This window comes from Staurois parvus, unplaced genomic scaffold (genome assembly GCF_062004578.1).
Source record: "Staurois parvus isolate SC_StPar_1 unplaced genomic scaffold, SC_StPar_1.0 ptg000726l, whole genome shotgun sequence".
Classification (NCBI taxonomy): Eukaryota; Metazoa; Chordata; class Amphibia; order Anura; family Ranidae; genus Staurois; species Staurois parvus.
In genome coordinates, this window is record NW_028318522.1 from 459,279 (window position 1) to 484,008 (window position 24,730).

At 43.3% G+C, this 24,730-nt stretch overlaps 1 protein-coding gene across 1 annotated transcript; it reads right to left on the bottom strand.

Annotated features, from left to right (window-relative positions):
* Positions 1-233: 233 nt before the first annotated feature.
* LOC149445351 (uncharacterized) lies at positions 234-23,546 on the bottom strand. The gene is made up of 8 exons (XM_089653884.1): positions 23,456-23,546; positions 17,232-19,771; positions 13,709-13,993; positions 13,513-13,560; positions 11,618-11,890; positions 6,320-6,515; positions 2,565-2,645; positions 234-435 (listed from the first exon to the last, which is right to left on the bottom strand). The coding sequence occupies exons 1-8, from the start codon at positions 23,476-23,478 to the stop codon at positions 333-335; spliced, it is 3,549 nt and encodes a 1,182-aa protein (XP_089510010.1). The 5' UTR covers positions 23,479-23,546; the 3' UTR covers positions 234-332.
* Positions 23,547-24,730: the final 1,184 nt, after the last annotated feature.

The following is a 24,730-nucleotide window of genomic DNA, read 5'->3' on the forward strand; positions in this document are numbered from 1 at the left end:
AAAGAATGTGACATGAAGAAGCTGAACACACAAAGGTGGGGGAGGAACACCCTGATATCCCAGGAAGACAGGAACAAAATTAGGATCTTTGGTAGGGGGATCTCATTGGTGTGGTATCCAAGATATATGCGAAGCCAAAAGATGATTGCTCCATCTCTAATTAAAATGTGAGTTTTGAGTGAAGTGGCCATTGGATTTATCTGTTATAGAAGTTCACAAATCAGATGTCCCTAAACGATTAAAAAATCAGTTTATTCTACATGTCTCATTGTTTCAGGCCATTGCCCCTCATTATTGCCCTATAAATTGCTGTCTGGAAGCACGATGACGTCCTAAACAATTTCCTTCTCTATCATTGCATTGCATTCATTCTCTTCCTCGGCAGTCATGTCTTCCTCATTTTGGTGATCCGAGTGGTTCTGGTCATCGTGAGGTCTGTAAGATACAGAAATACACATAATAAGTTCCCAGAAGAATTATACAGAATACAGATTTATATAATGACTCCATTTACAGTGATATGATCTCATGAAGCAGCTCCGGAACCATTTATCTCTTAGATTGTAAGCTCCAAGGATCAGGGCCCTCCCAACCCTCTTGTATTGAACTGTATTGTTGCTGTATTGTCTCCCTTTATGCTGTAAAGCGCTGAGCAAACTGTTGACGCCATAAATCCTGTATAATAATAATATATAAATCCCGTATAATAATAATAATAATAATAATGATATATACAGTGGGGATGGAAAGTTTGGGCACCCCAGCTAAAAATTTGTATTAATGTGCATAAAGAAGCCAAGGAAAGATGGAAAAATCTCCAAAAGGCATCAAATTACAGATTAGACATTCTTATAATATGTCAACAAAAGTTAGATTTTATTTCCATCATTTACACTTTCAAAATAACAGAAAACAAAACAATGGCGTCTGCAAAAGTTTGGGCACCCTGCAGAATTTATAGCATGCACTGCCCCCTTTGCCAAGCTGAGACCTGCCAGTGTCATGGATTGTTCTCAATCATCGTCTGGGAAGACCAGGTGATGTCAATCTCAAAGGTTGTAAATGCCCAGACTCATCTGACCTTGCCCCAACAATCAGCACCATGGGTTCTTCTAAGCAGTTGTCTAGAAAACTGAAACTGAAAATAGTTGACGCTCACAAAGCTGGAGAAGGTTATAAGAAGATAGCAAAGCGTTTTCAGATGTCAATATCCTCTGTTCGGAATGTAATTAAGAAATGGCAGTCATCAGGAACAGTGGAAGTTAAAGCAACATCTGGAAGACCAAGAAAAATATCAGACAGAACAGCTCGCAGGATTGTGAGAAAAACAATTCAAAACCCACGTTTGACTGCACGATCCCTCCAGAAAGATCTGGCAGACACTGGAGTTGTGGTCACTATTCCACTATAAAGAGATACTTGTACAAATATGGTCTTCATGGAAGAGTCATCAGAAGAAAACCTCTTCTACGTCCTCACCACAAAAATCATCGTTTGAACTTTGCACATGAACATATAGACAAGCCTGATGCATTTTGGAAACAAGTTCTGTGGACTGATGAGGTTAAAAGGGAACTTTTTTGCCGGAATGAGCAAAGGTACGTTTGGAGAAGAAGGGGCACAGAATTTAATGAAAAGAACCTCTGTCCAACTGTGAAGCATGGGGTTGGATCAATCATGCTTTGGGGTTGTGTTGCAGCCAGTGGCACAGGGAAGAGCTCACGAGTAGAAGGAAAAATGGATTCAATAAAATTTCAGCAAATTTTGGATGGTAACTTGATGCCATCTGTGAAAAAGCTGAAGTTAAAGAGAGGATGGCTTCTACAAATGGATAATGATCCTAAACACACCTCGAAATCCACGGGGGATTACATCAAGAGGCGTAAACTGAAGGTTTTGCCATGGCCTTCACAATCTCCTGACCTCAACATCATTGAAAATCTATGGATAGACCTTAAAAGAGCCGTGCGTGACAGACAGCCCAGAAATCTCAAAGAACTGGAAGACTTTTGTAAGGAAGAATGGGCAAAGATACCTCAAACAAGAATTGAAAGACTCTTGGCTGGCTACAAAAAGCCTTTACAAGCTGTGATACTTGCCAAAGGGGGCAGTACAAGATATTAACTCTGCAGGGGGCCCAAACTTTTGCAGACGCCATTTTTTTGTTTTCTGTTATTTTGAAAGTGTAAATGATGGAAATAAAATCTAACTTTTGTTGACATATTATAAGAATGTCTAATCTGTAATTTGATGCCTTTTGGAGATTTTTCCATCTTTCCTTGGCTTCTTTATGCACATTAATACAAATTTGTAGCTGGGGTGCCCAAACTTTCGATCCCCACTGTAAATCTTGTATAATAATAATATATAAATCCTTTATAATAATAATAATAATATATAAATCCTGTATAATAATAATAAAAATTAAATATGTTTTTTGTTATTTTAAAATATTGCCATGTTATGTAGGTGGTAATTTTTTTTTGGGGGGGCGGCACTGTAGGGAGCACATTCATTACCCTCTTGTGGACCGGCCACTATACACATACAACCAATCCGCTTACCTATTGCTCAGGGAAGCTGTACCAGTACGTCTATCAGGAGCTGCACATCTGCGCACACACAGTCTTTTAACCCCTTCACACCTGAGGGTAAAACAAATCTTAATGCCTAAGCATAATTTTGCAACTTTGCAAACTGTCCATATCATCACAACTACTTTGTACATTCAGGTGAATTATACCTCATTTTTTTCAGGACAAATTGGGCTTTCATTTGGTAGTAAATAGCAATGGATATCTCCTGATTTTTTTTCATTATCAAAGGAAAACTGGCCCAAAATATTATTATTATTATTTAGCTTTGTGTTTCTTGTTGCTAGCATAGCCTACCACCAAAGAACAACCTGAAATAAATTCTCCAGCTCTTGACGATCGCAGCGATACTATATATGTGTATATTACTTGTTGTTTGTACCCGGAGTACAGCCCAGAACTAATAGTGCACATTTTGTTTTTGTCTTTTTTTTTTACCTAAAACACACTGACACTGACATTGACACTAACTGACACTGATATCATTTTTTTTTTAATCCTGACCTTTGACCCTGACCTTGACCCAAACACTTACCCTGGCACTGAACTGTCCCCCCCTTTGTAATGTACAGCGCTGAGCTGAGTATTTATAAATACTGAGGAATAATAATAATAATAACTAGATCAAACCTTGATCTAGGTATTTTTTTCTTTATTTTTTCTTTGTTTTTTTTACCTAAAACACAATGACACTAACTGACACTGATACCAATTTTTTTTAAAATCCTGAACTTTGACCCTGACCTTTTAACCTTTGACCCTGACCTTGCGCCAAACACTTACCCTGGCACTGAACAGGTCAAACCTTGATCTAGGTATTTTTTCTTAATTTTTTATTTTATTTTTTTAATATTTATTTATTTATCTTTCTTTTTTTTTTTTACAAACATTTTTTCCCCTCTATGCCAGGAGTTAGAGATACAATGTATAATATAATGTATATAATGATACAATGTATAATATGATGTATATAATGATACAATGTATAATAGGATGTATATAATGATACAATGTATAATGGGATGTATAGAATGATACAATGTATAATGGAATGTATATAATGATACAATGTATAATAAGATGTATATAATGATACAATGTATGATAGGATGTATATAATGACACAATGTATAATATGATGTATATAACGATACAATGTATAATAGGATGTATATAATGATACAATGTATAATGGGATGTATATAATGATACAATGTATAATATGATGTATATAACGATACAATGTATAATAGGATGTATATAACGATACAATGTATAATAGGATGTATATAATGATACAATGTATAACGGAATGTATATAATGATACCATGTATAACGGGATGTATATAATGATACAATGTATAATGGGATGTATATAATGATACAATGTATAATGGAATGTATATAATGATACAATGTATAATATGATGCATATAAAGATACAATGTATAATGGGATGCATATAATGATACAATGTATAATGGAATGTATATAATGATACAATGTATAATGAGATGTATATAATGATACAATGTATAATGGGATGTATATAATGATACAATGTATAATGGCATGTATATAATGATACAATGTATAATGGGATGTATATAATGATACAATGTATAATGGGATGTATAAAATGATACAATGTATAATGGGATGTATATAATGATACAATGTATAATGGGATGTATATAATGATACAATGTATAATAGAATGTATATAATGATACAATGTATAATAGGATGTATATAATGATACAATGTATAATAGGATGTATATAATGATACAATGTATAATGGGATGTATATAATGATACAATGTATAATAGAATGTATATAATTTTACAATGTACAATAGGATGTATATAATGATACAATGTATAATAGAATGTATATAATGATACAATGTATAATAGAATCTATATAATGATATAATGTATAATAGAATGTATATAATGATACAATGTATAATGGGATGTATATAATGATACAATGTATCTCTCTCCTCCATTCATAGAGAGAGAAAAAAACAAGGGGGCCGGGCTGTACAGTGACTGATCACTGTGATAGCCAATCAGAGGCTATCACAGCGATCATCAGGAGTCCCGTGTCCCGATCATTAGAACAGGACCCGGGGTTCTCAGTGACACCGCAGTCTTTGTGCTGGGAGGGTGCCATGTGGCACCCTCCCAACACAAAGACAGGTACGCAAATATCCGGCCCCATGGAAAAAAGCCCAGTTCTGTGAGGCCGCATATTTGTGTTACGTCGGTGTCAAGGGGTTAATGGTGCTATGAATGCACAAAGAAAATCACATCTCCAGACAAAAGGTACAGAGCCAACTAGAGTGGCTCTGTACCATGTACTCATTGTGCTCAATCACAGAATATAGAAAAAAAAGGGTGCTGTTAGCAGCTGTGTCTAACTTACCAGGGATCAGGAATCCTCCACTCACGTCCAATCGGTATGTGAGAGGGAAGAAATTCTCCTGAGGACAAGATGGCACCAGTGACCGGGGGAGAGACCTGTATGTCAACAATGCAGATCTCTTCCCTGTCAGCTCCTGCACACTGCTTTGTATGGCTCTGTATAGCAGCATGCTTACAGTGAAACACACCCCTCCGCCCCCATAGTGAAACAGCACACAGTTAACCCTTTGATCACCCCAGATGTTAACCCCTTCATGCCCAGTGCGATTAGTACAGTGTCAGTGCTTTTAATTAGCACCGATCACTGTATTGGTGTCACTGGGGATGTCAGTGACACCAAGTCAGTTTCCCCCCCCCAGTGTCAGACTGCCTATTGCAGTCCCACTGTAAGTCGCTGATCACTGCCATTACTAGTAGAAAAAAAAAATCCCAGTAGCTATACCGCCATTTGTAGACATTATAAATTTCACACAAACCAATTAATTTACACGTATTGTTTTTTTTTTTAAGCAAAGACATGGAACAGAATACATTTTGGCCTAAATTTAAGATGAAATTAGATTTTTTAATTTTTTTTACTGGACATGTTTAATAGCAAAAAGTCAAAAATATATATATATATTTTTTTTTTAATTGTCGGTCTGTTTTTGTTTATAGCGCAAACAATAAAACACGCAGAGGAGATCAAATACCACCAAAAGAAAACTATTTGTGTGTGAAAGGGGCATAAATGTAATTTGGGTGCAGCGTTGCATGATCGCGCAATTGTCAGTTAAAATAATGCAGCTCCGTATTGCAAACAAAATGGCGTGGTCGGGGGGGGGGGTTGGGGAATCCTCTGGAGGGCAAGGGGTTAAAAGATACATCCACTATCAGTGGATGTATCTTTGTGTAAGCCTGTTTTTTTTTTTTATTTAATTGTATTTTTGTTTCTTTTTTTACTGGATATGTTTAATAGCAAAAAGTCAAAAATACTGTTTTTCTTCTCAAAATTGTAGATCTTTTTTTATTTATAGCGCAAAAAGTAAAAAATGCACAGGTGATCAAATACCACCGAAAGCAAGTGTTATTTGTGGGGAAAGAAAGACGTGAATTTCATTTGGGTGCAGCGTTGCATGACTGCGCAATTGTCAGTTAAAGGAACGCAGTGTCGTAACGCAAACGATGGCCTGGTCAGGAAGGGGGGCGGGGAATCCTCTGGAGGGGAAGTGGGTAATATCACTTTCAATTCTAATTAATTTGAAAAAAAAAAAATAAACACAAAAAAGAAAAAAAGGAATTTTGTAACATACCTGAAATAGCAAAAAATTACACCTAAGACCAGTGCCAGTATGGCCACTACCCCTGCAGCCAGGAGAGGAACCCTCGTTTTCGGCATTTCAACGGTTGAATTGTAGACGGGGGTGGAAGATGGGTTGTCGGTGGTTGTCGGTGATTTGCAAAGAAATTTGTCCTGGAAAAATTTCAGTTCTTCAGAAGACAGTTCCTCTGAAATAAGAATGTTCAGGTATTAAAAAAAGAAAAAAAACAAATAAATAAATACACTAATGAATAGAATGAAATACATAAAGATGGGTGTGTATACTTCATACCCATGTGGTATGATCTCTGGAGCAGATTGCCTGACACGGGCCATACACATAACAATAAACCATCAATCACAGATATCACCATTCCCTAAGCCAGGGGTGGGCAAACTGTGGCCCTCCAGCTGTTGTGGAGCTACAAGTCCCATCATGCCTCTGCGAGTCTTGATGCAACTGTCAGCCTTTCAATGCCTCACGGGACATGTAGTTCCACGACAGCTGGAGGGCCGCAGTTGCCCACCACTGCCCTAAGCTATGCAAAATGAAAAAGATGCTTTTGGAATACTAGAATGCAGATTTCTGAGAGATATCAGAGGAACAAACCGTTATAATGATCAATTATATAATTGTGTCCATGACATCGCCCAGCTGCCAGGGGCCCTCATTGTTGTCTCTGGCTCCTGTAGTAGAACAAAATACGATTCCTCCTGCGCTCCAGGACCCAGGTCGGTGGTGAGTAGGTGAAATCAAACCCAAAGGAAATGACCACCAGAGCATAGAAGGTCGTGCAGCTCCAAAACAAGGCTGGGGAAGCCCGAACAATACTGCAAAGTGAAAAAAGACAAGAAGCGCACCAACCTTGCGCATTACCTCAGTAACCAAAATGTATTAGTAAAAGAATAGTACTCACAAACAGCGAATAAAAACAGGCATGTAAGTCCTCCAAGGGACTTCAGAGACAAGAGGCCAGCGCAAATCCCATCTCCCTCAGAGCTCTGAGGAAGAAGGTACGTCCTTCAAAACGCGTCAGCTGTACTGAGTGTCTACCCCAGCAATGGGCAAACTACGGCCCGGCGGACCTTTTAATCCGGCCCGCGGAGCTAGGCTCCCGCTAGGCTCCTCTCACAGTCCGCCCTGAAGACCGGTGTAGCATGAAAATCTGTCTCCTATGAGGATCTGTCCCCCTCGACGTATCTGCGCATGTGCCGGAAATCGCCGATCGGCTGCTAATGCCTGAAACTGGCACATGCGCAGATACGTCGAGGGGGACAGATCCTCATAGGAGACAGATTTTCATGCTAACACCGGAACGGCGCGGGAACGCACGGAGCAAAGGTAAGTGAATTGACACAGGGGGGACTTAATATGGGGAATGAATTACTATATGGGGGATGAATTACTATAGGGGGGATGAATTACTATATGGGGGATGAATTACTATATGGGGGATGAATTACTATATGGGGGATGAATTACTATATGGGGGATGAATTACTATGGGGGATGAATTACTATAGGGGGGATGAATTACTATAGGGGGGATGAATTACTATGGGGGATGAATTACTATATGGGGGATGAATTACTATGGGGGATGAATTACTATGGGGGATGAATTATTATGGGGGATGAATTACTATGGGGGATGAATTACTATGGGGGATGAATTACTATATGGGGGATGAATTACTATGGGGGATGAATTACTATATGGGGATGAATTACTATATGGGGGATGAATTACTATGGGGGATGAATTACTATATGGGGGATGAATTACTATGGGGGATGAATTACTATATGGGGGATGAATTACTATGGGGGATGAATTATTATGGGGGATGAATTACTATATGGGGGATGAATTACTATATGGGGGATGAATTACTATGGGGGATGAATTACTATATGGGGGATGAATTACTATGGGGGATGAATTATTATGGGGGATGAATTACTATGGGGGATGAATTACTATGGGGGATGAATTACTATATGGGGGATGAATTACTATAGGGGGGATGAATTACTATATGGGGGATGAATTACTATATGGGGGATGAATTACTATGGGGGATGAATTACTATATGGGGGATTAATTACTATGATTACTATGGGGGAATATTACTATACTTACTATGGATGACACATACACATCATTCATCTACTCTTGGTCCGGCCCCCGGGTCCAATATATGAACCCATTGCGGCCCTCAAGTCAAAAAGTTTGCCTACCCCTGGTCTACCCCCATGATGGGATTCGCGCTGGCCTCTTGTCTCTGAAGTCCCTTGGAGGACTTACATGCCTGTTTTTATTCGCTGTTTGTGAGTACTATTCTTTTACTAATAAATTTTGGTTACTGAGGTAATGCGCAAGGTTGGTGCGCTTCTTGGGGTTTTTTTTTTCACTTTCCTGTAGTAGAACTTCATTGTTTCAGGCCAGTAAATATTTAGCCAACAGGTGGAGATCTGGTTTTGTTTTCACATTTTTCTGCAACTGGAAGAAGGAAGAGGAGGGCAAGCAAGAAGCACTGCATGTGGAGCCACTGGAGCAGGGGTAGGCGACCTTAAAGAGGTGAAGATCTACCTGAACAACATGGGAGAAGTCCAAGATCACAGTGTCACCTCCTCCCACCCACTGGTGTATTTAGGATTTGTGCTGCTCCAGGCAACACAAAAATTGTGCGCACCCTCCCCCTCCAATGAGAGAGAGAGAGGGGTCAATGAGGTTGTATGTATAAGATTCTCTCCTCTCTTCCCCCCTCTCTCCCTTTCACTCTTCCTCTCTCCCCCCTCTCTCTCTTCTCTATCTTCCCTCTCTCTCTCCCTCTCTTTCCACCTCTCTCTCCATCTTTCTTTCCATCTCTCTCTCTCCCTCTCTCCATCTCTCTCTCTCTCTTCCCTCTCTCCATCTCTCGTTCTCCCTCTCTTTTCCCTCTCTCCCTTCCCTCTCACCCCCTCTCTCTCTCTTTGCTCTCTCTCTCCCTCTCTCTTCCCCCTCTCTCCCTCTCACCCTTCCATCTCTCTCTCCCTCTATCTTCCCCCCTCTCTCTCCCCCTCTCTCTTTTCCCTCTCCCCTCTCTTTCTCTCTTTGCTCTCTCTCTTCCCTCTATCTCCCCCCCCTCTCTTCCATCTCTGTCTTCCTCTCTCACTTCTTCTCTCTCCCTCTCACTCTTCCAGCTTTCTCTTCCCTCTCTCTCTCTCTCCCCCCCTCTCCCCCTCTCTCTCTCTTCCCCCTCTCTCTCTACCCCTCTCTCTCTTTTCCCCTCTCATTCTTCCCTCTCTCCCCTACTAGCACATATTCCCCCATTCCTCCTTGGAAATACCACCCCCCCTTCCCAAAATCCCCATTACACTTCCTAGAAAAAGTGGAGAGGAAAGAGCTGGGAGAAGGTGAGCTGTGTTGTGTTCTCTGGGCCCTCCCTCCTGTCATCCATGCAGCACGAGACAGGATCACTGATAGATCGTATGGGAACACACACGCACGCACACACACCAGAGTCAGACTGTAAGCAATAAGACAGTACAGTTGTCCCTCCTGCTTGGCAGGTGTCCCGGCCCCCCCCTTTGGAACTGATGGAGCCTGAACCCAGTACAGGAGGGCCAGCTGTACTGCCTTTTCAGTGGCCCTGGCAATAATGCCAATGTGCATGCCTATGATGACAGAAGAAAGATGCCGGTTGGGGGGGGGTAAGCAAACCCATTACATTCCTGATCTGACAGCACTCCTGTATATAGAAGCCGACAGCTGTGCTTACAGACATACAGGAGTATGCACTGGCAGGAAGAAGGAGCTGGAAGGGGAGAGAGCACAGCCCACTCCTCATCCCAGTTCTCTCTCCAGAACACTTCTAGCACTCAGCTGTGAGCTGTGCTCTCTCTTCCCCTCCAGCTACTTCTTTCTGCCAGGGCAGTGCTCCTGCATTTGCTCTCAATACAAGGGCGCTGGCCGGAAGGAGGAGGGGGAGACAGAGAGAGCACAGCCTGCACCCCCCCCCACCTCCAGCTCTTGGTTCTCTCCTTCTCGCTTTGCCGCTTACAGCTTTGGCCTGACAGGAGTAGCGATACCGCTGCCATTACTTCTGTCAGTCTCGTACGCAGAATGAGCTCACCACATGGCACCCCCATCCCTACAGTATACCACTGTGCCTGGGGCAGCCACCCCACCTAGCCACCCCTTGTCTCAGCCCTGGATTTCATTAAGACAAAGGTAACCTCAAAGCAAATGTTATTTGCAGTGCTGTCTCTTTAGCTAACCCGTAGCACTTTGGGAATCTTTATCGTGTACTAAATATTTATTTTTAAAATGAAGATTAAATGTGTGTAATAAAAACTATATACTGTATAAATGAAAACAGTTATCCCTTTGATAACGTGCCATCGCACGAAACGTGTTAGGGAGGTGCCCTATACCCTGTGACGTCACACTGCATGGCCCCTGTGGACGGCCGGCGGCCATTTTGGAATTCCCTGCTACTAGCTGCTCACCATACATGTGAGTAGTTTCTTTCAGCTATTTGTCTATTTTTTCCCTTGTGGATAATAAAGTACTACACTATTAGTATCTCCTGTTGTCTTGGCTCGTTACTTCCGAGCCCCCCCCCTTCTTCAAGGCTTATTGGGATGATCTGGTGGCCACATCAGGATTGGTTAGACTCCCCCCGGTGGTGAAACGACTACACGTCCGCTGCTACCTGGAGACCCTGAGGTTGTGATGTTTGCCCAGCTGATGCAGGCCAGATGACCATTCTCTGTGATCCAGTTCCAGTATCATTAGCCAGATGACCAGGAGTTGGTTAACACTCGCATTACCATTGCGCTTTCTGGTTAGTGCAATCTACACTCATCTCTGTGGGAAGAATATGGTCACAGAAGTCACTTACTGTGTCACCTTTTTACCTTGAAATTGGTTTACATCATACACCGCAAGAACTCTCTTGTTGAAGATTTTTATTTATTTTTTTATTTATTTATCCATTTATTCATCATCATTATTATCCCTGGACTTTTTAGGATAATTTCTTAAATCCATTTCAATATTAAGTGGTGTTCACTTTACCATTCACTATATGCACTTTCATTATATGCACCGTATGAGGATTTGCATGCAATATTATGTTTACTAGCGCTGCATGGTTGTTTGATATATACTGTATAACACCATATGGCTTTCAAAAATAAAAGCTAGCATAGAGCTGACCCCAAACCTGTACACATTTCTTTTATCTGTACTCATGAGCTTGTAATGTGCCCAGCTTACTTATCACACAGTGTTCACCTACCTGGATAGGAGGAGCCGATGGTAGTTCCCTTATGTCCGTGCACCATAATTACGGCCTTTAGGTCGATTTCTTTGTTGCAAAACTTCACGATGTTGTTATTTAGAAGAAAATAATATGACTCATTTGCGCAAGTACAAAGGTTTGCATAAGGATTGTGGATACATATGTCCTCAGTACCCAATTTTATGGAAAAGTTGGATTCAAAGAATGATACCTTACGGTCTAAAGTCTCAAATGTGCAACACTTGTAAGAGGAATTTGGGATCGTTGCACCTGCCAAAAAGAAGAAAAAATTTTATTTCAGCCGCTGTTTTGAAGCCTAACTTCAGGTTCTGTGCTCCCCCTTACTTGAACAGTCCTCTGCTAGCTGCAGTGCCAGGACATGGTCATCCATTGGCCAGGGAAAAGATGCCAAACTGCCCCCCCCATCCCCTGAAAGCTTAGGGAATCCTACGCCCAGCAGTCACTCGCTTGTCAAAATCACTGTGCAGCTCCTGTGTCAGGGTCCCGTCCACGGCAGGGAGGGGAACAGAGAATACAGCCAGCACCTACTGCAGGCTTTTTTCATCTCTTCTCCCTGCTCCCAGTGCTGGGTTTTGATACCGCTGTCACTATTCCTGTCAGCCCTGTAACAGGAGGAAGGTGCCCCCATCCCTACAGTAAACTATTGAGCCCAGGGCAGCCACCCCTCCCGCCCATCTATTGTCCCAGTCCTGGCTGGCTGTAGTCCATATTATGCATTTTTACAATTTGCATTCACTTTTTCAGAGGTCATCAGGGCGGTCAAGTGACACAGGGGGGTCTTCTTTAATATATGCCTTCTCTCTGGGCTGGGCAGTCCTTAATGATGCAGTGAGTGGCACTATAATGATATCTTTAGTGCCAATCTCTGCATCAATACACTATAATGAAGTGTACCGTGGTGATGTCTCCTCAGGGGTGGGGCCATGACACTCATCAGTTATAGTCCATCTTTAACTTGCAAGGTTAAAGCCACTGGGGACATCTTGTGGTCGCAAAAAGAAGTAAATTCTCTGTACCCATACATAGTAAATGCTGAGCAGAATAGTGACCCCCACCCTAGGGTGCAGGGCAGTGACATGAAATTCACAGAAGAATTTTCAGTCTTTTAAACCAAGTCCTGTGGGGCATCATTCAATCCCAAAGACAAAAGCACCGCAAGTACCAGAGCCCCCTTTCTTACTTTCAGCACCTGCAGTACAAAGGTCAGATGGGAGTTTCCAATAGCTCGTATGCTAATCTGGCCCTGCAAAAGTCCAGAACCAGTCGGATCTCAAGTGTACTGTGGTAATGTCCCCTCAGGGGTGGGGCCATGACACTCAACAATCATAGTCCATCTTTAATCTTCAAGGTTTAAGCCACTGGGGACATCTTGTGGTCACAAAAAGAAGTATATTCTCTGTACCCATACATAGTAAGTGCTGAGCAGCATAGTGACCCCTCCACCCCAGGGTGCAGGGCAGTGACATGAAATTCACAGTAGAATTTTCAGTCTTTTAAACCAAGTCCTGCGGGGCATCATTCAATCCCAAAGACAAAAGTACCACAAGTACCAGAGCCCCCTTTCTTACTTTCAGCACCTGCAGTACAAAGGTCAGATGGGAGTTTCCAATAGCTCGTATGCTAATCTGGCCCTGCAAAAACCCAGAAGCAGGCAGACCTCAAGTGTACTGTGGTGATGTCCCCTCAGGGGCGGGGCCATGACACTCCTCAATCATAGTCCATCTTAAATCTGCAAGGTTTAAGCCACTGGGGGCATCTTGTGAAAAAGAAGTAAATTCTCTGTACCCATACATAGTAAATTCCGAGCATCATAGTGACCCCCAGTAGTCCTATATTAACGCCATTCAATTCTTGTGAGCCGATTTACATACCTGCTGCTGAGTTTATCCATGACAACACTTCTACCAGCAGTGGTAACACTATTTTCATGGGAAATCATAAGAAAAAAAAAGATGATAGGTTATTACATTAAAATTAAATAACTACAAAAAATGTTTTTTTGATAGGGGGGAGACCAAGGGAACTGGCAAATTCTGGAATCCCTGTCTTATTTAAAACAAAACTTACCAAATTGCAAAGTGCGGAGATTAATTTTCAACTCTCTAAGACATTCGTCACCTCCTCCGTCACTGCCACCCTCATTGTCATTGCCTTGCTTGTCTGGCAGATACCTTTCCAAAGGTTTTATACTTTCCTCTTCAGAGTTTTCCTCTTGTAAATTACAAATCTCACTGGAAGCTCCAAGGCATTTAACCCCACCTTGGTCACTGACCGCTCCATTGTCATTGCTGTGTTTTCTTGGCAAATACCTCTCCTGAGTCTTTACGTTTTTAACTTCGGGATTTTCCTCTGCTAAGTTATAAATCAACAAATATCAATTAGCAGCAATAAACACATTTGTTTAAAGAAGGACACTAGCAAATGCTGGGACCTCTGGCATATTTAAAATATCATAATAATAATATCACTTCAAAAATCCAATTTGCTAAATCAAATATAATCCGAGTAGCATAAATACACCTGAAGTTGTCACAAATAATAATCATAAATATGCCACTCAACATGGTCCACATGGTCAGTCCACCCCTGTTTGTAGGTTTGGAATCCAGAAAGTGAGGAAAGTGTGAGGCTGGGAGCAGCTCGGCGTGCAGGCAGGGAGAGAGGAGAGACCAGGGGCAGACTGACAACTCATGGGGCCCCCGGGCAATAGGGGATCATGGGGCCCCTGTGTCCTTGCCCAAACTCAAAAAAGCCTATAAAAAAGGTACTAGGGGCATCTCATTGGGCCCCCTACTGACCCTGGGCCCTCGGGCTGAGCCTGAGTTTCCACATGGTCAGTCCACCCCTGCTTGTAGGTTTGGAATCCAGAAAGTGAGGAAAGTGTGAGGCTGGGAGCAGCCAGGGTGGGAGGAGAGACACACGACCATTCAGCACATTTCTCTGCTAATACAGCCCGGACTCCGCAGACTTACCTCGACCAGGCTGCAGGTGAATTCCCCATCCTGTCTGTGGATTTATGTGCTCTTCTTTGGGATCGTGAAGAGCAGGGGTGGTCTGACAACTTATGGGCCCCCAGGCAATAGGAGATCATGGGGCCCCTGTGTCCTTGCCCAAACTCAAAAAAGCCTATGAAAAAGGTACCAGGGGCATCTCATGGGGCCCCCTACTGACCCTGGGCCCTCGGGCAGTGCCCAAGTTTCCAAATGGTCAGTTCGCCCCTGGTGAAGAGGCTTCATTTGTCATGTGCAGATTCCAAACATACAAAATTCTCTTCTTGATTGACCTTTCTTTTTGTTTTGGATTTGATGGAGTTAGTTTATGGTTAGATTATTTATGTTGGGTGGCATACTTATGATTAATATTTAAAATATCACCTACCAAATAGGAAAGTCAAATGCTTAATTTGCACACTCGAGGTTCTAAGAGAGTTGGCACCACCTTGATCACTGCCACCATCATTGTCATTGCCATGTTTGTTTGGCATACACCCCTCCACAGCTCTTGCATTTTCAGATTTGGACTTTTCCTTTGTTGAATTATAAATCCCTTTCCAGGCTCTAAGACCTTCAATTCCACCTCCATCACTGCCACCATCATAGTCATTGCCATTACCATGTATGCTCACCGGCCACTTTATTAGGTCCGCCTTGCTAGTACCGGGTTGGACCCCCTTTTGCCTTCAGAACTGCCTTTATTCTTCATGGCACAGATACAACAAGGTGTTGGAAACATTCCTCAGAGATTTTGGTCCATAATGACATGATGGCATCACGCAGTTGCTGCAGATTTGTCGGCTGCACATCCACGATGCAAATCTCCCATTCCACCACATCCCAAAGGTGCTCTATTGGATTGAGATCTAGTGACTGTGGAGGCCATTGGAGTCCAGTGACCTCATTGTCATGTTCAAGAAACCAGTTGAAGATGATTTGAGCTTTGTGACATGGTACATTATCCTTCTAGAAGGAGCCATCAGAAGATGGGGACACTGTAGTCATAAAGGGATGGTCATGGTCAGCAACAATACTCAGGTAGGCCGTGGCGTTTAAATGATGCTCAGTTTGGTACTAAGGGGCCCAAAGTGTGCCAAGAAAATTTCCCCCACCCCATTAAACCACTACCAGTCTGAACCATTGATACAAGGCAGGATGGATCCATGCTTTCAAGTTGTTTATGCCAAATTCTGACCCTACCATCTGAATGTCGCAGCTGAAATCGAGACTCATCAGACCAGGCAATGTTTTTCCAATCTCCTATTGTCCAATTTTGATGAGCCTTTGCAAATTGTAGCCTCCATTTCCTGTTGTTAGCCAACAGGAGTGGAACCTGGTGTGGTCTTCTGCTGCTGTAGCGCATCGCTTCAAGGTTCTACATGTTGTGCATTCAGAGATGGTATTCTACGTAGTTTGGTTGTAATGAGCGGTTATTTGAGTTACTGTTGCCTTTCTATCATCTCTGCCCATTCTCCTCTGACCTCTGACATCAACAAGGCATTTTCCTCCACACAACTGGTGCTCACTGGATATTTTCTCTTTTTCGGACCATTCTCTGTAAATCCCAGAGATGGCTGTGTGTGAAAATCCCAGCAGATCAGCAGTTTTTGACATACTCACACCAGCCTGTCTGGCACCAACAACAATGCCACGTTCAAAGTTGCTTAAAACTCATTCCCATTCTGATGCTCGGTTTGAACTTCAGCAAGTCATCTTCTCCACATCTAGATGCCTAAATGCATTACGTTGCTGCCCTGTGATTGGCTGATTAGCAATTTGTGTTACCAAGCAATTAAACAGGTGGACCTAATAAAGTCGCCGGTGAGAGTATGTTCAGCAAATGACCCTCCAGAGTTTTTACATCTTTGATTTTAGACTTTTCCTCTGTTGAATTATAAATCAATAAATTTTCAAGTAATAGCAATAAAAACATTTGTTTTATGAATAGTTAACTCTTTTTGTTATAAATTGTATGTCTAGCTAAAACTTATTTTTAGTTTTGGATAGAGTAGGGATGGATAAGAACCTTGGTTCACTTGAACATCCATCCCCACCTCCCCCACTTCCCTGTGCCGCCATATTTTTGGGCCCTGAAGAAAACAAAAGAAGCCCAGATTAAGCTCCAAGTTGCTCCAGTTGGGTCTTATAAAGGGTCAAGGACTTACCCCTCCCGACCCAAGATGACAGCACTGGGCGTCTGAGCAGCTACTTTTCAAATACAAGAGCTGCCACATGTTAGAAAGGAGAGAATCTCTTTTCAACAATCACCAGAATTACTAGATATTCACATTTTCTTCCTCGGGTGAACAGAGTAGAGTGTAAAGTGAAGGGTAAGTGAATGTGTTGCTATGTTCTAAGGGACAAAGCATAGGTTCACTTTAAAAGCCAGCTCTACCAAAAATGTATATAAATGCTTGTTTTGGGGATTCGTGGGTTGAATGATTTTTAGTAATACTGAAACTTCAGCACTAAAATTTCCCCAAAGTATTCTTAGAAGGCTTCAAAGAAGGAATCACTCTCCCTGAGATGTTCCACTGTTAAAATATAGGTAACACACTGTAATAATTTATTGTCGGCATGCCAGATGATTAACTCACCATTTGAAGACGTCTTTCTTTTCGGTTCCCAAACCTTTTTTTTCCCCTTTTTCAAGGCACTACTGGTTTTCATGTTGGACAAAGCTTTTGCATTGCTTATGCAAGTCTTGGGGACTTCTGATTGTGAATTGACCCTAGAATTAGTATCATCATCTCCCAAAGCACATTGAAGTTTGCCTTCATTGGCTTTCGGGACCTCTTCATCATTTACCAAGCAACCTTCATTTTCAGTGACTTTCAAGTATTCATTTACGCTGTTTTCCTCAAATTTTTGCAAGGAATGGTTGTTGTCCACCTTCACTGGTCCACCACTGGCTTTCAGGATCTCATTCTCATCTTCATTTACCGAGCAGTCTTCATGATCAGTGACTTTCAAGCATTCAGTTGAGGTGTCCTCAACTTCTCCCATGGAATTGCTGCTCTCCTCTACTAGTTCTCCAGTGGTTTTTAGTATCTCTTCATCAGTTTCTGAGCAATCTACATGGTCAGTGATTTTCAAACATTCAGTTGAGTTGTCTTCTTCATGTGCTGGCATGGAATTGCTGCTGTCCTCCTCTACTAGTTCACCAGTGGTTTTCAGGATCTCTTCATCAGTTTCTGAGCAATCTACATGGTCATTGACTTTCAAGCATTCCATTGAGGTGTCCTCAGCTTCTAACATGGAATTGCTGCCGTCCTCCTCTACTAGTTCACCAGTGGTTTTCAGGATCTCTTCATCAGTTTCTGAGCAATCTACATGGTCAGTGACTTTCAAACATTCATTTGAGTTCTCTTCTTTATGTGCTGGCATGGAATTACTGCTGTCCTCCTCTACTAGTTCACCAGTGGTTTTCAGGATCTCTTCATCAGTTTCTGAGCAATCTACATGGTCAGTGACTTTCAAACATTCAGCTGAGTTCTCTTCTTCATGTGCTGGCATGGAATTGCTGCTGTCCTCCTCTACTAGTTCACCAGTGGTTTTCAGGATCTCTTCATCAGTTTCTGAGCAATCTACATGGTCAGTGACTTTCAAACATTCATTTGAGTTCTCTTCTTTATGTGCTGGCATGGAATTACTGCTGTCCTCCTCTACTAGTTCACCAGTGGTTTTCAGGATCTCTTCATCAGTTTCTGAGCAATCTACATGGTCAGTGACTTTCAAACATTCAGCTGAGTTCTCTTCTTCATGTGCTGGCATGGAATTGCTGCTGTCCTCCTCTACTAGTTCACCAGTGGTTTTCAGGATCTCTTCATCAGTTTCTGAGCAATCTACATGGTCAGTGACTTTCAAACATTCAGCTGAGTTGTCTTCTTCATGTGCTGCCATGGAATTGCTGCTGTCCTCCTCTACTAGTTCACCAGTGGTTTTCAGGATCTCTTCATCAGTATCTGAGCAATCTACATGGTCAGTGACATTCAAACATTCAGTTGTGTTCTCTTCTTTATGTGCTGGCATGGAATTGCTACTGTCCTCCTCTACTAGTTCACCAGTGGTTTTCAGGGTCTCTTCATCAGTTTCTGAGCAATCTACATGGTCAGTGACTTTCAAACATTCAGTTGAGTTATTTTCTTCATGTGCTGGCATGGAATTGCTGCTGTCCCCCTCTACTAGTTCACCAGTGGTTTTCAGGATCTCTTCATCAGTTTCTGAGCAATCTACATGGTCAGTGACTTTCAAACATTCAGTTGAGTTCTCTTCTTCATGTGCTGGCATGGAATTGCTGCTGTCCTCCTCTACATGTTCAACAGTGGTTTTCAGGGTCTCTTCATTAGTTTCGGAGCAATCTACATGGTCAGTGACTTTCAAACATTCAGTTGAGTTCTCTTCTTCATGTGCTGGCATAGAATTGCTGCTGTCCTCCTCTACATGTTCACCAGTGGTTTTCAGGGTCTCTTCATTAGTTTCGGAGCAATCTACATGGTCAGTGACTTTCAAACATTCAGTTGAGTTCTCTTCTTCATGTGCTGGCATGGAATTGCTGCTGTCCTCCTCCAGTGGTTCACCAGTGGTTTTCAGGATCTCTTCATCAGTTTCTGAGCAATCTACATGGTCAATGACTTTCAAACATTCAGCTGAGTTGTCTTCTTCATGTGCTGCCATGGAATTGCTGCTGTCCTCCTCTACTAGTTCACCAGTGGTTTTCAGGATCTCTTCATCAGTTTCTGAGCAATCTACATGGTCAGTGACTTTCAAACATTCAGCTGAGTTGTCTTCTTCATGTGCTGCCATGGAATTGCTGCTGTCCTCCTCCAGTGGTTCACCCACAGAGGCACCAAACTCATCATCCTTTTCAGCATCCGTTCCAACAGTTGGCTCTCCAGCTACAACATCTACAAGTTCCTCTGCAGGTTCTCCAATCTCGTCAGTGATGTTGTCAATGTAACGTTCTCCAATATCTTCCTTGTCGCTGCCTTCATCGGGTTCACCCACATCTGAGTCTACAGATATTATGGCCTCTTCTTCCACATGGTTGATGTTGCTCTCCTCCCCAGTGTTCTTAACAGTAAAGGACTTCATTTCCTTTGGGGTTTCCCCAATTTTCTCCATTGTTTGAGAAAGGCTGGAATATAAAATCATTCTGTTGTTATTATCATACATTGTCTATCCTTATCTCATTATTTAGCTCAGAAAAATATAGTCAAAGCCCAGCTCCAGGAAAACAGACATATCCTCCTTGCAGTGGGCCTCTAGGGGAGGGTAAAAGTCTTTAACTTACCCAATCCTCATCTACCCAGGCAGAGATCACTCCCCCATGCTTTGATGGTTAACTAAACCACAGTTTCTCTATGTCCAATGCAAGGCTATGGACCTGCATTGGTCTTGATTACATAAGAACTGTAGAACATTGGAGCATGGGGAAGAAGACTTTAGGGATTCTGATCTAGCAGCATAGAGGAGCGAAGGGTTAGGTAGGTAAATCTTCTATTCCATGCTCCCTAGACATCAATTAACAGTTAATCCTTGCAGTGTGGGTACAGCAGGTCCACTGCAAAGAGGTACCGTATATTCAAGCTTCCCAAAGTTGGGATGCAAAGTTTTTTGATAGGGCACCCCCTCTCACCTCTGATACTCACACTTCCCATGCTTCTTTGTAAGTTCCACCTTCGTCTGAAGTGTTGCTTATGAAAGGTTAATGACATTCTGCCCTCTTCATGTGACAGTATTTGGGTCTGGCAATTGGCCTCTTAAACCCAAACTCTGGGAGGAAATGGAGGTCACATGCTCCCTCAAAACAGCAAGTACTGGGAATTTCTGAAGGCTCTGACAGATAAATGGAGCTCAATGGGGTGTGTGGGGTGCTTTAACAAGAGAACCTGTCACATTGGCGTCCCGAGGCAGGAGCGGGCGGTGCGGTCCGCACCGGGTGACAGCGACCCCACGGGGTGACACCGGACCCGCTCCACAAAAAGGTAAGTTGCAAAGCAAGCCGACGATCCCCGCAGGATGGATCCGATCCATCCTGTGGGGATCGTCGGCTTTCTTTACAACTTACCTTTCCTTGGAGCAGGTCCGGTGTCACCCCGTATAGGTTGCATGCCAACGATCCTGTGGGGTGACACCTGTGTAGCGGCAAGATGTATCTCCCATGTAGATATGTCCCTCCTGAAGCAACTGCGCATGTCCCAGTTTCAACCGGGACATGCGCAGTTGCTTCAGGGGGGACATATCTACATGAGAGACACATCTTGCCACTACACCGGACCCGCTCCAAGAAAAGGTAAGTTGTAAAGAAAGTTGACGATCCCCGCAGGATGGATCAGATCTGCGGATTGAGTATAATGGATCGGAGTCCGATCCATAATGCTCAATCTGCAGATTCGATCCATTGTGCGGGGTTCGTCAGAGGGGGTGTCACCAAGTGTTACTGCACCGGGTGACACCAACCCTAGGGACGCCTCTGACCTGTCATGCTGCCCTGAATGGGCTATCAAAGCACCTGCATGATCTGTACATGTTTGGGCAGTACAGTGGCATACTGGTTAGCACTTCCGCCTGACAGCACTAGGGTTGTTGGTTCAAATCCCAACCATGGCACCACCTGACTGGAGTTTGCATGTTCTCCCTGTGCCTCTGTGGGTTTCCTCCAGGTACTCTGGTTTCCTTCCACACTCCAAAGACATGCTGGTAGGTGAATTGGCCTTAGTGTATGAATGCAAGTTAGGGACCTTAGATTGTACAACCCTTGAAGGTGATGGACTGATGTGAATGTACAATATATATGTAAAGTGCTGTGCAGGGGCAGACTGACCATTTGGAAACTTGGGCGGGGTCCGCAGGGGGCCCCATGAGATGCCCCTGGTACCTTTTTCATAGGCTTTTTTGAGTTTGGACAAGAACACAGGGGCCCCATGATCCCCTATTGCCCAGGGGCCCCATGAGTTGTCAGTCTGCCCCTGGTGCTGTGTAAATTGGCAGTGCTATGTAAGTACCTGAAATAAATAAATACATGTTTGATTTACTGTCCAGGAAGGTTTCTCTCACCCTATAGTTATTGATTTACAATCCCTGAAGGGGGGTGTTGAGTAGAGATGAGCGAATTATTCAAAAATTCGATTCGGCTGATTCGGCGAATTTCAGGAAGAAATTCGATTCGATGCGAATTTATTCGCTACGAAGTTAACTTATAAAAAGGGTTTCTAGGCTTCAGAGAGCCTTTAAATTAGTGCAGAACACTGTACCTTTAATTTAAATGCCCTTGGAGATGAGGAAGGAGAAGGAGAAGGATGAGAAGAAGGAGAAGGATGAGAAGAAGGAGAAGGAGAAGGAGAAGGATGAGAAGAAGGAGAAGGAGAAGGATGAGAAGATGGAGAAGGAGAAGGATGAGAAGAAGGAGAAGGAGAAGGATGAGAAGAAGGAGAAGGATGAGAAGAAGGAGAAGGATGAGAAGAAGGAGAAGGAGAAGGATGAGAAGAAGGAGAAGGATGAGAATAAGGAGAAGGATGAGAAGAAGGATGAGAAAAAGGATGAGAAGAAGGAGAAGGATGAGAAGAAGGATGAGAAGAAGGAGAAGGATGAGAAGAAGGATGAGAAGAAGGAGAAGGATGAGAAGAAGGAGAAGGAGAAGGATGAGAAGAAGGAGAAGGATGAGAAGAAGGATGAGAAGAAGGAGAAGGATGAGAAGAAGGAGAAGGATGAGAAGAAGGAGAAGGAGAAGGATGAGAAGAAGGAGAAGGAGAAGGATGAGAAGAAGGAGAAGGATGAGAAGAAGGAGAAGGAGAAGGATGAGAAGAAGGAGAAGGATGAGAAGAAGGAGAAGGATGAGAAGAAGGATGAGAAGAAGGAGAAGGATGAGAAGAAGGATGAGAAGAAGGAGAAGGATGAGAAGAAGGAGAAGGATGAGAAGAAGGATGAGAAGAAGGAGAAGGATGAGAAGAAGGATGAGAAGAAGGAGAAGGATGAGAAGAAGGAGAAGGATGAGAAGAAGGAGAAGGATGAGAAGAAAGATGAGAAGAAGGATGAGAAGAAGGAGAAGGATGAGAAGAAGGAGAAGGATGAGAAGAAGGACAGTTCTGTGACAGTTTCTGTCTATTTCTGACAGTTCTGTGACATTCACTCCATACAGCGGTTGAAACATTGTATCTATTTGTTTCCATAAATGACATTCTGCAGATACACTTAGAGGAGCTCTGCAGATACACTTTTTGCCGGCTTGGAATTATTCTTATTTTCATCCTACTTCTACTTCTTCTTCTTCTTCTTCATCCTCATCCTCTTCTTCTTCTTCTGAGGATAAGGGGATGAGGATGAAGAAGAAGAAGAAGAAGTAGGATGAAAATAAGAATTCCAAACCGGCAAAAAGTGTATGTGCAGAGTTCCTCTATTTCTGACAGTTCTCTGACAGCTCCTTCACATGTACAGCGGTTGAAACATCTGTATCCTAAATGGAAACTAATAGATACAATGTTTCAACCGCTGTACATGTGAAGGAACTGTCAGAGAAATGTCAGAAATAGCGGAGCTCTCTGCAGGGACACTTTTGCCGGCTGATCGGGAAAAATCCGATTCGCGCACCCGAAGTAGGCAAATATTTGGATTCGCCGCGAATCGAATTTTTCCTGAAATTCGTATCGAATTCCGGTTCGCCTGGTTCGATTCGCTCATCTCTAGTGTTGAGCATTGGATTTTGTTGCGTGATAAAATCCTTTATGGACTGTATAGGGCTCCCATCTTTTCAATTTTTTCTGAATAGGCAAAGTGGCAGGAAGGATTAAGCAAAGGTTCAGTCGGGTTTTAAAGCTCATACCTGGTGCTGTTGTCACCGTCCATTTCAAGCAATCCTCTCTTCTTTAAATCAGCAAACTGCAACAGTTTTTAGTCTATGTAAAGAAAAATCTGAAAAAAAAAAATGTATTGAGAAACTGTCATTGTTCTTTCTCACCTCCTTAGTTACATAGATAATATACAGTACAGTATATACTAAATTTATATGTTTAAAATATACTATTGTTATTTTTCATGCAGGTTTCAGAACTTTCCTGCAGATAATCCTTAGTCATTCTTAGGTATGCAAGATCATGTTATGGGAAATGCATAGGAGAGGAAATGATGAAAGTCTTCATAGCCAGGGACTTTCCACCTTCCATTCTGTTCTACTTAACCACTTCCAGTCCGGACACTTTCACCCCCTTCCAGTCTGGACACTTTCACCCCCTTCCAGTCCGGACACTTTCCCCCCCTTCCAGTCCGGACACTTTCCCCCCTTCCAGTCCAGACACTTTCACCCCCCCTTCCAGTCCGGACACTTTCACCCCCTTCCAGTCCGGACACTTTCCCCCCTTCCAGTCCGGACACTTTCACCCCCCCTTCCAGTCCGGACACTTTCCCCCCCTTCCAGTCCGGACACTTTCACCCCCTTCCAGTCCGGACACTTTCCCCCCCGTCCAGTCCGGACACTTTCCCCCCTTCCAGTCCGGACACTTTCACCCCCCCTTCCAGTCCGGACACTTTCCCCCCCTTCCAGTCCGGACACTTTCACCCCCTTCCAGTCCGGACACTTTCCCCCCCGTCCAGTCCGGACACTTTCCCCCCCTTCCAGTCCGGACACTTTCCCCCCTTCCAGTCCAGACACTTTCTCCCCCTTCCAGTCCGGACACTTTCCCCCTTCCAGTCCGGACACTTCCCCCCCCTTCCAGTCCGGACACTTTCACCCCCTTCCAGTCCGGACACTTTCCCCCCCTTCCAGTCCGGACACTTTCCCCCCCTTCCAGTCCGGACACTTTCCCCCCCTTCCAGTCCGGACACTTTCCCCCCCTTCCAGTCCGGATACTTTCCCCCCCTTCCAGTCTGGACATTTTCCCCCCCTTCCAGTCCGGACACTTTCACCCCCCTCCAGTCCAGACACTTTCCCCCCTTCCAGTCCGGGCACTTTCACCCCCCCTTCCAGTCCGGACACTTTCACCCCCTTCCAGTCCGGACACTTTCCCCCCCTTCCAGTCCGGACACTTTCCCCCCTTTCCAGTCCGGACACTTTCACCCCCTTCCAGTCCGGACACTTTCCCCCCCCTCCAGTCCGGACACT

Coding starts and splice junctions, on each gene's coding strand:
- LOC149445351 (XM_089653884.1), bottom strand. CDS start 23,478: ATGGACGGTGACAACAGCACCAG. Junction 6,516..11,617: donor CATCGGCTCCTCCTATCCAG/GTAGGTGAACAC, acceptor TTCTTATTTCAG/AGGAACTGTCTTCTGAAGAA. Junction 2,646..6,319: donor GTAATTTTTTGCTATTTCAG/GTATGTTACAAA, acceptor TTTTACCCTCAG/GTGTGAAGGGGTTAAAAGAC.